A 16215-nucleotide genomic window follows, 5' to 3' on the forward strand; every position below is an offset into this window, starting at 1 on the left:
CTAACAATTACTAGGACCTTACTATATCTGGTTTTATCAGAAGAAAAACATGACAGCATCATTCGTATTTTTTTAATGAACTTTATTGAAATAGAATTTACATACAACAGTGCACCCACTAAGTGTACAGAGTTTGATGTTCTAAAAAAAAATATATATATACACCCATGTAACCACTTTCCCTAAAGATAAAGACCATTTCCAACAGCCCAGAAAGTTCCTTTGTATCCCTTACTGTAGTCAGTCTCCACTACACCCCGCTTGTAAGATTTCTATCACCACAAATCAGCTTTTCTGGCTCTAGAACTTGATATATAAATGGAACAATTCAGAATATACTCTTCAATGTCTGGTTTCTTTTCTTTTGCTCAATAGGCTTCTGACATTAATCCGTGTTGTCATGTGTCTCAGAAGTTCATTATTTCTGAATGGCTGAGTAGTATTCCATTGTAAGGATATACCATATTTTGTTTATCCATTTATCTGCTGATGTTCTGGTTTGAGGCTATCATGACTAAAGATGCTATGAACATTAGAATACAAGTGTTTTTGTGGACATATGTTTTCATTTCTCTTGGATGAATACCTAGAAGAAAAATCCCTTGGTCACAGCCAAGTTTAGGTTTAACTTCTTTTAAGAAATGGCCAAACTGCTTTCCAAAGTGTTTGTACAATTTTATAATCCCATAAGCAGTGTGAAAGTTCTAATTGCTCTACATTCACACCAACATTTCTTACTGTCAATCTTTTTAATTTCAGCCTTTCTAGTGCATGTGAGGAAATTTCTCATGTGGTTTTAATTTGCACACTGGCCACCATTTATAGATCTTCTTTCATGTAGTGCCTGTTCAATCTCTTGCCCCTATCTTACAGAGTTGTTGGTCTTATAAGCAAATTGTCAAAGTTCTTTATGTAGTCTGGATTTGTCATTTATATAGTCATTATCAGATATGTGTATTAAGATTATGTTCTCGTAATGGTGTCTTTTGAAAAGCAGAAGGATTGGGGCGCCTGGGTGGCTCAGTTGGTTAAGCGACTGCCTTCGGCTCAGGTCATGATCCCGGAGTCCCGGGATCGAGTCCCGCATCGGGCTCCCGGCTCAGCGGGGAGCCTGCTTCTCCCTCTGACCTTCTCCCCTCTCATGCTGTTTCTCTCTCTCTCTCTCTCAAATAAATAAATAAAATCTTTAAAAAAAAAAAAAAAGAAAAGCAGAAGGATTTTATTTTTAATCAAGTCTAATTTATCATTTTTTTCTTTTATAATAAGTTAAAGCTTTGTGTACCCTAAGAAATTTTTGCTTATGTTAAATCAAGAAGATTTTCTTTTAGAAGTTTTGTAGTTTTAGCCTTTTCAGGACTTTAATTTCAAAATAATTTTTGTGTATAGTGTGATTAAGGGGAATCTCACATTCTAAAACTCATTTCACAATTGTGTTCTTTCTCCTAGCTACTAATCTTTTAAATTTTTCTCTTCAATTATGAAATGAAAGCTCTGTCTCTGATTAAAGGAAATTCAGGCATTACAGAACACATTTTAGGAAATGGAACCATTCTGTTACTCCTTCAATTAAAACTGGAAGGTAGATGTGCCTTTGCCATTTTATGGCACATGGAATAGAAGATACAAAGTGCTTCTTCCTCTTCTTAAATTTCAATTCTTCATCCCCCCTTTGACTTATAATTCCCGGATGCCTACTTTTACTTCTCTCTTTCCTGGCCATGAAAGCTCTTACACACTCTGAAATGTGCCTATGCAAGCTCCATAAATGGAGCTCAAATGACCTTGGCCTGGGGCGCCTGGGTGGCTCAGGCAGTTAAGTGCCTCTCTTCAACTCAGGTCATGATCCCAGAGCCCTGGGATCCAGCCCTGCATCGGGCTCCCTGCTCAGTAGGGAGTCTGCTTCTCCTCCTCCCTCTCCCTCTGTGATCTCTCTTGCTCTCTCTCTCAAATAAATAAATAAAATCTTAAAAAAAAAAAAAAAAAGACCTTGGCCTAGAAACACGGAGAATGAGAGTCTGTATCTGTCCAATATGGAAACCACTAGCCTGTGGTTATTTATATTAAAACTTAAAACTTAGTTCCTCAGTCCCATTAACCACATTACAAGTGCTTGATAGCCCCAAGTGGCTAATGGCTACCGTTATTAGACAATGCACATATAAAACATTTCCATCACTCTAGGAAGTTCTACTGGACAGCACTGCTCTAGATGTGTGGGTGGGAACACTGGATGCTGTGCTGCTGATGATTAAATAGCGTTAATAAAGGGAGGATGTTAACATTAATGACAAACTTAAGTTTTGGATGAAAGATTAAAGAACTGATTTAGTTATTTAAAAATAATATTAAGTAGAGTTATTTGTGCCAAGTCTATATGGTTATAGATTGAGTCTCTGTGTTCCCCACCCCGCCCCCACCAAATTCATGTCTGAAGCCTTAACTCCCAGTGTATTAGGAGGTGGGGCCTCTGGGAGGTAATCAAGGTTTTAGATGAGGTAATGAGGGTGGAGCCCCCTTGGTGGCATTAGTGCCCTTTTAAAAAAAGAGACATCAGAGCCATGTGAGGACACAGAGAGGAGGTGGCCATCCGCAAGCCAGGAAGAGGGCCTTAACCGAGTACCAAATCTGCTGGAACCATGACCTTGGACTTCCCTGCCTCCAGAACTGTGAGAAATAAATGGCTGTTGTTTAAGCCATCCAGTCTACAGTATTTTGTTGTACCAACCCCAACTAAGACACCTCCTTATTAAGCAGGTCAGTATCTTTAAATTTTATTTAAGTCTGCAGCAGTTATAAGGAAAAACCTTTAAAATCCTGTCAGGTTAACTTTATCATATATTGTAGCTCAATTTCCAATTTTCAATTTGCTATTGATGGTAAAGGCCAATGTGCTCAAATATTTTAAATTAACAAAGTAATACCATCTACATGAAATCTGGATAAACAGGGAGGCAATGGAGTTACGAGAGGCAGAGAAACCATTCAGGCTCTCAGCAAGTTATTTCAGGGCCTAATAAACTTTAATGTAACCGCATATCACCTATTTATCTATACAGCTGGACCACTCTCTTTCATTTTCCACAAAAATTGTACGCAATTTTAATTAATTATAGAAACAATTACTTAATTTACATTTGACACTGTAAAGTGAATTAAAACCATTATCATTTTTACTTTGTGTTCAGAGTGGTAGAAGAGTTGGAGCCTAAGGTTTTAAGCAAAAAAGATGACTTGGGGAAGCACTGTTTTAAACATGAGCATAAGTTAAAGAACAAGAATTCAGGAAAAGTCCTCAACAGTTATAAGGAAATTACTGTATGTGAAAAAAAAAAAAAAAAAAAAAAAAAAACAAGGAATCTTTGGAGGAAAAACTATCTTTTTAAAAAAACTTATAATGCTAATATGTCAGCAATGGCCAGAAACACAGTAATACTGCTTCCAACTCTCTACACAGAGCAGATATTTGCTTATCAATTACAGCACTCTTATCCATGAAAATCCACGTACTAGAGTTGGCATAGAAATGTATTTGCTATCCGAGAACCCCATCATACCTTTTATGATAGAATCAGGGTCTGAACCTTTAAGTAGTGAATTCCAAATACCTAGGCACATTACCTCCTAACCTAGCAGTCTGCCATCCGGTCATTCCCTGCCTTACGCGCTACATGGGGGCTAGCCGGAGAACACAGATTACTGAGAATGCACCATTTTCCTCACCACTCTTTTCCATTCCCCAAGTTTCTTTATTCAAAATTTTCTTCATAAACTTGAATACATTAAAAATTACAATTTTTTTCCTGGATGACTTTCTTTTTGTCCAGGCTTCTCTTCTAACCCAAAGACCTGATTTATCTTGTATTTATTTATTTTAGGGCTCTGTGATCTGACTGCAGTCTGATTTACTGAATGTTTTGAATAAACACAACAAATTTTACTAAATGTCTGTTGTGAGTCAATTCCTATGATGGGCACCAGAAATATAAATACAGCTATTTCACACCTTATAATCTATCATTTATACATAATTTCTGGTATTTGCTGACATATTTTAATTGAGTTTTATACCTCACCTCAAAATAACATGTTACACTTTTTAAGAAAGCTAAAAACCAAGTATCAGGTATATTCACAATGTACAACTACTTATTTAACTTCTGTTCCCTGCATAGTGAAATTCTATCTACGTTCATCAATCATGATCAGCTTACATCATCAGTGGTAGCAAGGCTTTCACTGGGGGTAAGTTCTGAGTTTGATGCTATCCAAGTACCAGAATTCACTGACTTTACATTTTCTCCTCCTTTTTCACGGTTCTCAGAAATATGTCTGGATACTATGTCCTAAATAAGGAAATAAGATAGTTACTTATGTAAAACATTTATTTTTTATCACCAATTTAAACACACAAGCAGACAAAAGAGCAAATGAATGCTCCTCACCTCATAGGTTAATTATGAAGAAGAAATAACATTAAAGATAAAACACTAAAAAACTGCTCAAAGAAAGACTTTATCTAAAGGTTACTGAAGCTACACAAGGAAGTTTTAAATAAAATGGCAAGAAAGCACATGAAAAACAGATCATAATACATATGGAACAGGATGTACTTCAGTCTAAGAAGGCAACCAGATACAATCATGAAGAAAATTGGTACCAGACAGGGTAGGAAAAAGAATGTTAGGTACCAGATACCTGCAATGCATATAAAGCCCTTTGTCTCAAGTAGTCCGTATTAAGTAGCTGAAGTTCATGGAAGAGTTCAATAAGAAAATGTGGACGAGATTCATTTTGAGAAATTAATGTAGCTACTTCAGAATAAATAGTATCCCGCAAAGCTTCGAACATGGAAAAATCACTCCCAGTTTCTGGAAGATATAAAAGATCAGGAAGTTAACAATGATAAAATACATTCCTGACAATTTCTATTACCTTGAATCATTACTCAGGTTTAAATAACTTAAATATCAGAACAGACTTAATTCTATTTTAGGACTTTTAAAGTAGAAAAAGAAAAAGAATCTTAAAAATTACCAAGATAAAAATAATCTCAAGAAATATCAAGATATATACTATATACTAGAGAAATACTTAAATGTATGGATAATATTACCTAGCGTTACTCAGACCATACTTATTTCTCAAAAAAAAAATTATCTGGAAAATTTTACACATTTCATAGGAATAATCAGTAGAAATCTTTCAGCACTTGAATGAAATAAACTGCAAATAATTTTTTTTTTTTTGCTAATATGAACTTTGTTACAGAAAAGGAAATTCATTTAATGTTTAGAATAAACTGAATGCTGGCAATAAAAGCTACTATTTTAAGGTCTATCTAGTCAGGTCTACTAATTCTCAAATCTCAGCTATCATGCTGTATTGATGGAAAATTGAACTTTTGAATGTAACACAATACAGGTCAATTTTGCTACTGTCTTACTGCCACACTCAGTATAAGTTGGACCAGGCATGACCTGATGCACGTTTTCAGTTTCAGAGAATCTAGGCATCACTCAACAATTCTGCTATATATAATTGTTGGTAACAGAATTACCACTCTTAAAGGTATACAGTCATACCTTTATTTTTAAGAGTGCGAATTAGAAACTGTTTCCATTTTGAGTGCTCTATTTAAAAAAAAAAAATCTCTGGGGCACCTGGGTGGCTCAATCAGTTAAGCACCCAACTCCTGATTTAGGCTCAGGTCATGATCTCGGGATCATGAGATTGAGCTCCACGTAAGGCTCCACACTCAGTGTGGAGTCTGTTTGAATTTCTCTCCCTCAGCCCCTACCCCCAACTCCCACCCCTGCTCTTGCACATGTGTGCACACTCTCACTCCCTAAAATAAATAAAATCTTAAAAAAAAAAAAATCTCTGAGTAGTTCTTCTGGCTATCAAACTCTGTACCCTTTCTAGAGCAATAGTAGAACCATGGGTAAATATTCAGGTTCCACAAATATCTGTGACAAGTTTCTAAAAAAGAGAAAGTAAAATGTTGAATGTTTTAATATATTGTGATTTTTAAATAAATATACAAAGATCATAAAGATTTAATTCACCTTTTGTAAGAGAGGGTAAGAATATGCAAAGGAAATGAGGCCTAATGAAAAAACTTCCTAACTTACATCTTATATCTTAACATCTTCAGACCGTAATTTCTACAAGTATCATAATAAATATGCAATTTCCCTATCTTGCCTCATTTATGACTATAAAATAAAATACTAAATTTCTCTTATCAGTTTAAAAATATTCAAATGTGATACCATAAGCAGGAACCAAAACTATCTCTAGGAAATCTCTACTTAAAGGAAAAACCCAGATAAGAAGATATGATTTAATATGCAAACTTCCAATTTATACTATAGTTTGACCAGCTAAATTAGAAAATGTTTATTATTTCAAAGAACAAAGCATATTTAATGACATCTGTCATACCTCTATATGTGATAAAATTATCATTCCAAATTATGTATAATTCATTAAAGATGAAATTATTCCCGAATAATGAATGATGCTGAATACATGCTTTACTGCCCACCTCCCCCAGCCCTGCAATAGACAGGTGGAAAGTTTTTGCCAGTTTCTCCTCCTACTAAAATGCATTAGTGTAGGCTACAAAAATCCTTGATCTCAGTCAGGTTTCTCTGAATCCATCTTATTTTTATCCTATTTTTCAGAGTTCTTTTCTTTAGGACGTGTCACAGATATAATTCAAGTTTTGTCTGTGCTAGATCCTTGTTTTTTCCTTTAGATTCTCCTAAAGATTCATAACAAGCTTTTATTTTTCACTTATGTATAGTGCAGGAGGCGTTAAAGAGTATTTATAACTCTAAATCACACAGAACCATGTTTAAAGAAAATACATAGTGTAAAGCCCAAAACAGTGTTTTGGAATCTTTGTAATTTGCCATGCATTTTTATTTATCATGGTCTTTGCATGTCACTGATTTTATTCAATGGTTTACTGGCTTATTTTTTTTTGTAGATGTTGACTAGTAATGAAAAATAAGCAAGTACAACAGAAGTTACACACAAAACACTGTAAATCAAAGCTAGGAAAAAATAACTATTTTGTTTCAAAAAATATTAATGCTTTTATGCATTTAAGAATTACAAAATAAATAACTTCAAATAAAACAATCAATTATAAAAAGATTTTCTATTATCCTTATGAATGTGTTGGTTGTTACATACAGTAACTGAAAATGAAAACAAGAAAAGCAGCTAATTTTACCACCCAAGTAAAAACTACAAATGAAAGCCTTCAGAATTTTATATGAATTCTCTTTCACTTTTACAAACCAAATGACATATAAACACTAAGCTATATCTAAAAAAATAATAATAATAATCAGAGCAATAAAACTAAGGATATTTAAGACTAATGGAAAAAAATTAACAAAAAGTGGACACCAAAACTAAGCAGATTGTTACCTGGCGCTTCATTGCATGCATTTCTGTTAGACTGCTGTAGTATTCTCCTAGCATGTGCTGTAGGAAAGGGCAGACATAAGGATGAACATAAAATGTATATGAATAGTAAAGACAGGGTCCATAATATGAGTAAGTGAATTTAAAAAAAAAAAAAAGCAAATTTCTTTAAAATTGTTTGCTTGAACTGAAATGTTATCACAGGTATGGTTTATAATTTGTTTAAAAAATAATCTTATTAGGGAAAATATCAAAAGATTTGCTATAAACTTATATATAAACTTAATGTGACTGATGATGACTATCATAATAAACTTCTGCCATTCACTCTTAGAAGCATACACATCAAGGTGAACCTCCCACAACTCCTAAGGGGGGAGAGGACTGTAAAATTCAATACTAGCAGTCATATATGCTACTCTCTAGTAATCACGTAACAAAAACTACTAGTCCATGCTATAGAGAATTTTAGAGTAATGATTAAAACTAAAAATAAGTCTTTTTAGAAAGTGAATATGTAAATACCCATAGGGTATATTTACACAAGTCATTCAATCATTGTATTTTTCTAATAACAGTAATAAGGTCTGAAGTCCTATGACCAACTATCCATTATTTAGGTAACTTGATAATCCAATTAATTAATAAGCCTTTCAATTTAGTGCCCTTCCCCAACCTCCACCAACTGTTTACTCCTTGAAGATCTCACTATTTGATAAAGACAGTGAAAGGAGATAAAAATTATAAAATTTTGGTAAAATACTGGGGTTACATCAGGAAAATTGATAGTTTTGCCAAAAGGATCCTAGACTTAAGAGAAGGCCAGGATTAAAACTTCCACTGTCATTTCTTAGCAAGATGACCTTGAGGAAGTCAGTTCAAAATACAAATGTGATGTTTCTTTTCTGATTACAAAAGCAGTAAATACTCGTTATGAAAGGTTTAGAAAATATACAAGAGTTTAAAGATGATAAAATCACTATTAGCATTTTGATGCATTTTCTTCTAGTCTTTATTCATTCTGATTTTTTGTTTAAACATAGTTGGAATCACAGTTCAGACAACACTAAATCCCAATATTTTTTTCATTTTTGTTTCCTTAGCATAGATAAGTACAATTACTGAGATAAAGCCATGACTTTTGAAGCTTTCCAGAAAAACTGTACCAATTTATGTAGCTAGCTCTTTATGATGCTGGGAAAAAAAAACAGGGATACTCTCTGACCACATTTCCTCATCTGCAGAATGGAAATAAAACCATTTCACAGCATTATGAGGCTCAAATGAGACAAGTAATTTGTTTAATTTGTAAATAGTAAAGCATAATACAAATGGTAGCTGATACTCTCACTTTTCACCAACGATTTTATTGACACCTGAGAATTGAGGGTCTCTATTTACTGCCTGCCTCCCCATGTTTCTTTGAGATGTACTTGTTCTTTATAAATTAGCAAAGTACCAGTACTTAAAATAGTGGAAAACACAAACAACTCCATTCATTCATTCATTCAATTAACACTTAGTAAGTGCCTACCACATGCCCAGTGCCATGGGAACATTTAAGGCACAAATATGAAAAGGTATTTTCTGCTGCCAAGGGACTCAAAAAAGGTGACAAAGACACTTACACAAGTAAACACTATATAATGTGATAGGGGCAACAGAAGAGATTTACACAGGCTACAAGAGAAATGAAAAAGGAGAAAGGGGAAATTATCTGAGCTTCGATGTGATGCAATTTCAGAGTTGCAGAATTAAGATTTTGCAGGCTTACAAAGAGCAAAAAGGACTCCTGCTGAGGTGAGAAACATAGCAAGATAGCTATGGGAAAACTTCAGTTCAGTGCCACAGAAAGAGAAAACTTCAAGGCAGAGAGGGTGGGGAGAAAGAGTCTAGAGATCAAGAGCCAAATCTCTGCTGGCCAGATGTTACATGAAGGCACTTGGACTCTCCCCTGTAAGCATGGTAAAGCCAAAGATTTTAATCAGGGAATGACAGGCTTTTATATCAAATTCTTACTCAGAGAAGATTTTCAGAATTTCAAATCAGCTCCAAATTAATGTCGACGATGCTTTTTTGTTTAAAATTTCATCGGAAAGTGTCAAAAGCTACTATCACAATCTTAAAAAATACTTCCAGGGCGCCTGCGTGGCTCAGCTGGTTAAGCGACTGCCTTCGGCTCAGGTCATGATCCTGGAGTCCCGGGATCGAGTCCCGCATCGGGCTCCCTGCTCAGCAGGGAGTCTGCTTCTCCCTCTGACCCTCCCCCCTCTCATGTACTCTCTCTCTCTCATTCTCACTCTCTCAAAATAAATAATAAATCTTTAAAAAAAAAATACTTCCAGTTCACATTTCTTGATATCAAGGAATGTATGCTGTAATCTCTACTTATATAAAACCTTACACATGACAGAAAAGTGTGACAGACCAATGGCTTTTCAAATCTAAGATGAAGAAGTCCTTAAATTAAAGCAAACCAAAAAAGAACATACCTGAAGATATTTCTGTAGACCTACTGTATTTTATTACTTTTTCCAGCTGCTCATGATTCTTTCTGCTGAATACTTTTGCTTGAACAGGATCTTCAGTCTGGGCTGAATGTCTGTTCCTACTTTTGCAAGGTTCACATGTGCTAGACATACTGGCACTTTCATACCCTTGAGTAAAAAAAGTGACAACTGTTATTAGTTGCAACTAACTCAAACTGAAAGGGAAACTGATTCCCATAGTGCAATAGTACAGGTAACTCAATTTCGAATGCTGTATAAATAGAAAACAGTAAATACAATGTCTTGCAATAACCTTTGGAAGCATGGGGTACAGTAATATATTCTAACGCTTCATCGTCCTTTAGACACCACCTTCATGAGTACATCCCAACTCAAACTATACTGTAAGCCTTATATGACCCAAATCCTCTACTGGTCAGTCTCCAAGTTAACCATTTTTCAATATTAGGAAATACATGAAAGAATCACATCCAATCTACATAAAATGTCCGTAACAGAGAGAATAATGGGCATTAGTCAGATATGTCTGCCTTCTTATAACTTGTGTGTAACAGGACTTGATTTAAAAGGTCTTACCCACTCATAGGTTATCCATATATTCTACTAAATTTTCCTTGCTATATGGCACAAGTCTGGAATTCAACTTTGTTTTACATGGATACTTGGTTATACCTACCCTATTGCCAATGAAATAAAATGCAACCTTGGTCAATATATTAAGTCTCCATATTTCCTGAGGTTTATTTCTGGGCATTCTATCTGTTTATCTATTCCAATGCCATCTTCATTCTTTTAGCCATAGGAGTTTTACAGAATGCTTAAACATCTGGTAAGGCAAGTCCTATGTAGGCAGCTTCTTTTCTTGGCTATTCTTAGATACTTGTCCTTCCATATAAGCTTGGATTTTTTTTTCCAATTTTAAAAATAGTCCACATGGATTCAAAATGGAATCACATTAAAAGTATTTATTAATTCAAGAACTGGTATTTAATAATTTTACACAATTTTTAAAAACATGGTTATGTTTTTTACATTTGTTCAATCTTGCTTTGTGTTCTTCAAAAATATTTACAATTTTTTATGGATCTAGTACTTTCCTTGTTAAATTTATTCCTAAGGATTTCCCCCCCAATAGCTTTGGATACTACTATGGGAAGACTATTTCCCCCTGCTTCCATTCTACTGACTGTTACTATGATAGAGAAAAGTATCTGCATACTTATTTCATAACCAGCTGCTTTACTAATTTACTTTAGTAGCTATTTTCCAGTGTTTCCTGGGCTCTCTCAGAAAAAATTAAAATATTTCCTTTTTCAATATTTATGCCAATTATTTAATTTCTTGTCATAGTGTATTCCAAACAATGCTAGATAATGATGGTGGTAGAGAGGGAACCCCTGTTTAATTTCTAATTTTGATATAGATTATATTTGGAGTATTTTCATTTACAATGTTGTTTATGACTGACATTAGCTAACTGCTTTCATTATATTAAATATTAAATAACTGCCTTCTTTGGTGCATTTTACTTATAATTTTTATTAGGAATGACTTCAAATTTTATCTCATCTACCACTAAGGTTGTATGACTTCTGTCCTTCAATTTACTGACATGAAAATTATGTTGACAGACTTCCTGATAACAAACCATGGTTACATTTCTGTAATAAACCCTACTGACGACAGTCTGATATTCTTTTTGATATACTGGCAGATTAAATTGGCTAATATTTTACTTTTGAGTTTATATTAGTAACTGAGATTTATCTATTGTTTTCTTTAACTGTAAAGGTGTCTAATCTGATTCATATGTTGTTTCTGTTGTTTTCCTGAGATAAGATGCTTGACAAGTGAAGGCTCTAGTTTGAATATAGGATTCTTGAGCTGCAGTACTATTTTTTGTCTGTGTATGGACATTATCTCACTTTCTTCTACTTCTTGTGTTGTCTGTTGTCAGTTTGGTTCTTTCTCATTGTAGGTAACTTGTTCTTGCAGTCTGGAAGCTTATTAGATTTATACTTTCTCCTTGGAATTAAGGAATTCTATTAGAATATACATAAGGATATGTGTATACTTTTCTCCCTTGCCTCCTGGCTGCACAACAGTTAGCTGTTTTGACCTGCAGTCTCCAGTCTTTCTTCATTAAAGATTCCCCTTTATTATTATTTATTTAATTAGTGCCTTTCTACCTGTTTCTTCTTCCTTTGGTATTCCCTATATATCATATCTCTAAGATCTGTCATATAAGCCTCTAATCATTTTCTTCTTGATTTTATCTTAGTACTTTCTGCTCTGTACAAGGGCGTATTTCTCCCCCTCAATTTTCTAGGTCAGTAGTCTGAGACTTACTACCAGTCATCCTCTTTTCTCAACAGTCTAAACATTATACGTGAAAACCATGTTTTCTAGTTCTACAACTCAATCTGCCTAAGTGTTACGATTCTGTTCAAGCATGTATTTTCTTCAATAATAGCTTTTACTCGATTTTACCTGTTCTAGTGTTCTGCTTCTTGTCTCCTCTCTGGCTGCTGGCCCCTTTTACATGCATTTTTACATTGACTGGGCTAGTCAGGACTCGTATCTACCCTTAAGGCTGGACCCAATTGCTGGGTAGCTTCACTGGCATGCTGACAGTACTCGGAAGTCTCATCCCATGGCGAAGCAACGTTTTGGCTAGCAAGCTGTCAGTCTCCCATCGAGAGAGTAAGAAGCTGCTTCTCTTTTCAGTCTCCTCGGCTGCAAAGGCCAAATGCTGTCCCAGATGCAAGGTAGGGAGGATGCCACCTACTTGTTCAGTGGCACCCTTTCCCATTAGTGCCTTGAAATGACAAAAGACTGCTATTCTTGGAAGGAAGGGAGGTGTCAAGAATAGGAGGTGCATGGATGTTGGTCCTCCAAGTTTTCTCCAAGAACTGTAGAACTCTGATCTTTGCCCCTGACATTCACTGAATGAGCCAACAGAACCTAAAGCCTTCCTACGTACATTCTCCAGACCACAACAGCTGCTCTGCTAATAACAAGTAGGTTCCCAATATACTGTCAATTCATTCTCTGTAATATCCAATCTGGAGTTAACCTTCCCTTTTTAAGGCCATCAATCAAGTTGGGACTTTATCATCTCTACTTGGGTTCCTGATTTCTTTGTTGGTCTCTGAGACTAAAGTCTAGCCACTCTGATCCATTCTGCATGAAACTTACTGGAAAAAGAGCTCTCTTGGGTTATTTTTGACCTTCACATAAACAGGTCCAGCAATAAGGGTATACAACTGCCAAAAGTAATAGATAAAACAGAATTAATGAACGGTAACAATACGTCTGAGTTACACTGGCTAGGCCAGCTAGTATACCACCACCACCACCACATGATGGTCATTAGCGTAAGGGCGTGACCTCCTATCCCACTCATCACTCTTTGCCTGGCGCACAATCTGTTTTTCTCAGTACGAGTGGCAGGGTATTTAGGAAAAATAGTACTTCTAGTTGTGTCTCCACTTTTGGGACATGGCTCAGCTGTGACCTGTGGTGGCACCCTGGAGACCTTGCATATATCCACACAGGCCACAAAGGTTAAGGACTGAACTGCAGCTGAGTCTAAGTCTTGACAGAAGGCCTGATGATCCTCCTCCTGGAGCACAGAACACAAGAAAATGGGAGGCCCATGAGGAAATGCTACGTGGCCATTGTTCACCCGTCTCCCGTCCTCCTGTAAAGCTGTCCTGAAGAGGTTCTTATCTCCTCCTGGGTTCTGATGAAATAGGAGACCTCGGAAACCTCTCCTTCTCACTCTGAGGACACACCTCCAGACTATAAAGTGGTCTGTAGCTGCAGCATAGCACCAGCTCCTCAACAACAGGGGTCCCAACACTCATGCTATAATTGTCACCTGGACTCTTTTGTTTCAGTGTTCCCCTGGTGGCCTGTGGAACAAAGAACACAGGGAGTTGGGACTTCCAGCTACTCTTACTTTCCCCGCCTGTGTAAATAATCATCTCTCTGAATCTAAAAAGGATTGTTTCTTTCCTGGCCACATCTGTCAGGCCTTGCCCTTCCTAACACTTAACATCCATTTCATCTCATTCTTCATTCGTAAACAAGAGGAAAGGGAAGAGAAAAGAAATGAAAAGACTCAGGGATGGTTACAGTACATTAACAGTTCTATCCAGTTTTCTAAGAAAAGAATGAGGAAGATCTAGATTATATGATCCCACTACTCTCTAGTAATATCAAAAAAAGAAATGGACCTAGTAGAGTGTAGCCAAATTATAGGTCTGATACCTGAAGCACACAAAGAGGCAAGGAAACATGCTCAACTCAGAAAGTCTGAACTGGAACGAAAGTTTAAAAGATGATTATCACTATCACATAATTTGTAAAACCTTACTTCACATGCAGTGATAATGTACCTTTAATGTATATGTACATATAAAGACCTTCTAAAGATTAAAATACAATCTAAAGATTAAAATTACCATCACTAGAAACAAAGTTAAATGAAGATTTAGCATGCCACCTCTGAAAACTGTCCCCAAGTGCAAAAACACATACCAACAGTTCAGTCTAGTAAATCTGGGACAGCATAACTGGCTGTGCTGTGTCTCTCAAGACAGAAACTGAAGTCCCACCATGCTGGTCTATGTATCATATCCTATTGCCTTCCCCAGCTGTTCTCATCTTCTTTTCCTACCTCTAAACTTCTTTTCATTGTTACTACAGTTTGGAATGCCTTCCAATATTCTCTCCATCCACCTACATTTAAGACAAGTAAATATTCTATTTTCTAAGAAATCATGGCTATTCCTACCCCATAAAATAGCACTGGACTAGCTCAGTGCCTCTCAGACTTTAATGGGAACATTTTCATATTAAAACATCTGCAATCTTGCTAAAATACACACTGAAAAACAATGTGTATTCACTTGGTTCGTGGAAGGTGGGACCTAAGAGTGCATTTTTAATAAGCTCCCAGAGGATGCTAATGCTGCTTGTCCATGGTTCACACTTTGGATAGCAAGGGTTTAGCTGACTAATTTGATTTTGCTACATATTAGTTTGACTCTGCATATATTAGTTAGATTCTACTACCAAGTCTTTTGATTTTTGTGTGTGTGTCTTAAAGCAGGGCTCTCACTGACAGATGGTCTTGAATGCCTGTCAAACAAATAAATGTGTATTATGTTTCTGGTAGGTATTTTTATACTCAGAAGAGACATAGATCAGAATGTCAATCTTTGCCTTGAATCAAAAAAGCTGAATTGTATATACGGAATCATAATTCCTCAGAATAAAGGGGTTTCAAAGTTAAATATACCAATTATTTCTAGGTTTAGGTAGTTATGGCCATTAGTTGGCCTAAGAGTTCCCTAAGACCCTGCTACTTAAAGTGAAATCCACAAACCAAGATTGATGAGACATGGAAACCTGTTAGAAATATAGACCTTTGGGTTCCTACCCAGACAGAATCAATCTGCCTTTAAACAAGATTCCCAAAGAGAAACATTAAAGTTTAAGAAGCACTGCCCTAGCACACTCAACTGGCTGAATGAGAAAATGCTAGAAAATAAGTATTAGTGTTTCTTCATTTATTCATATGACAAAGAGCATTTCTGTGGGGGCAAGGTAATAAAGAAGTTTGATGAGTTACCCAAAGGGCCACTCTCTAAACATGGCCATGGTTCATTATGTACTTAAATGTACTCTGGTGGCACCAAGAGGAATCTTGGAGAAAGCAGAATAGTTGGACTTTCAGTCATTTGAATTACTAATTTGCTACATAAAATCAGCTCCTCCCAAACCTATATAAATGATCGAATATTTTCAAAGATGATAACATGTGTGCTGAGAAAAACTATCATCCCTGTTCAAAGTTGCTTGTTCCACCATCAAATCAGATTCTTCAGATGAGAGTAGCAGTAGCCAAGGACATGAAGGATATATGAAGAACTGAAATGAAATAAAGGAGCAGGTATTCTTTCTTATATCCACAGTTTTCATCAGATTTTTCAAGTGTTTCATTAACCAAAAATGGCTAAGATGAATGCTGCAAATGTTTACAAGTCGATTTTTTACCACAGGGTTTCCTAGGACCTTCATATCCTTGCATATATTGGGAGCTTCCAAGAGAGAGTTAGCTGGTATGTGGTGATTTTTCAAACTTTTCTGATTATAAGTCTTAAATACTTTGTCCTTAAGCACCAAGTACAATCTCCTTGAACCCAGAACAACCTCTCAAAGCCATAGCCAAAAAGCATCCCTTGCAAACTTGAAG

The 16215-nt window shown here is 35.8% G+C and overlaps 1 protein-coding gene across 18 annotated transcripts in view; it reads right to left on the reverse strand.

Moving 5' to 3' along the window:
* Positions 1-16215, reverse strand: part of PCM1 (pericentriolar material 1) — an 80220-nt gene that overhangs the window by 17298 nt on the left and 46707 nt on the right. For 13 of the 18 annotated variants that reach the window (XM_073902346.1, XM_073902350.1, XM_073902345.1 and 10 more), the window contains 4 exons: positions 9933-10097; positions 7444-7500; positions 4696-4868; positions 4212-4343 (listed from right to left, as the gene is read on the reverse strand). In XM_073902346.1, the coding sequence (XP_073758447.1) occupies positions 4212-4343; positions 4696-4868; positions 7444-7500; positions 9933-10097 (527 nt within the window). The remainder of the gene's footprint in view (positions 1-4211; positions 4344-4695; positions 4869-7443; positions 7501-9932; positions 10098-16215) is intronic. The other 5 variants (XM_025886053.2, XM_073902347.1, XM_025886063.2 and 2 more) reach the window with 1 other exon arrangement.

Source organism: Callorhinus ursinus, unplaced genomic scaffold (genome assembly GCF_003265705.2).
Source record: "Callorhinus ursinus isolate GAN/ISIS: 27379988/994484 unplaced genomic scaffold, GSC_fseal_2.0 scaffold17, whole genome shotgun sequence".
NCBI lineage: Eukaryota > Metazoa > Chordata > Mammalia > Carnivora > Otariidae > Callorhinus > Callorhinus ursinus.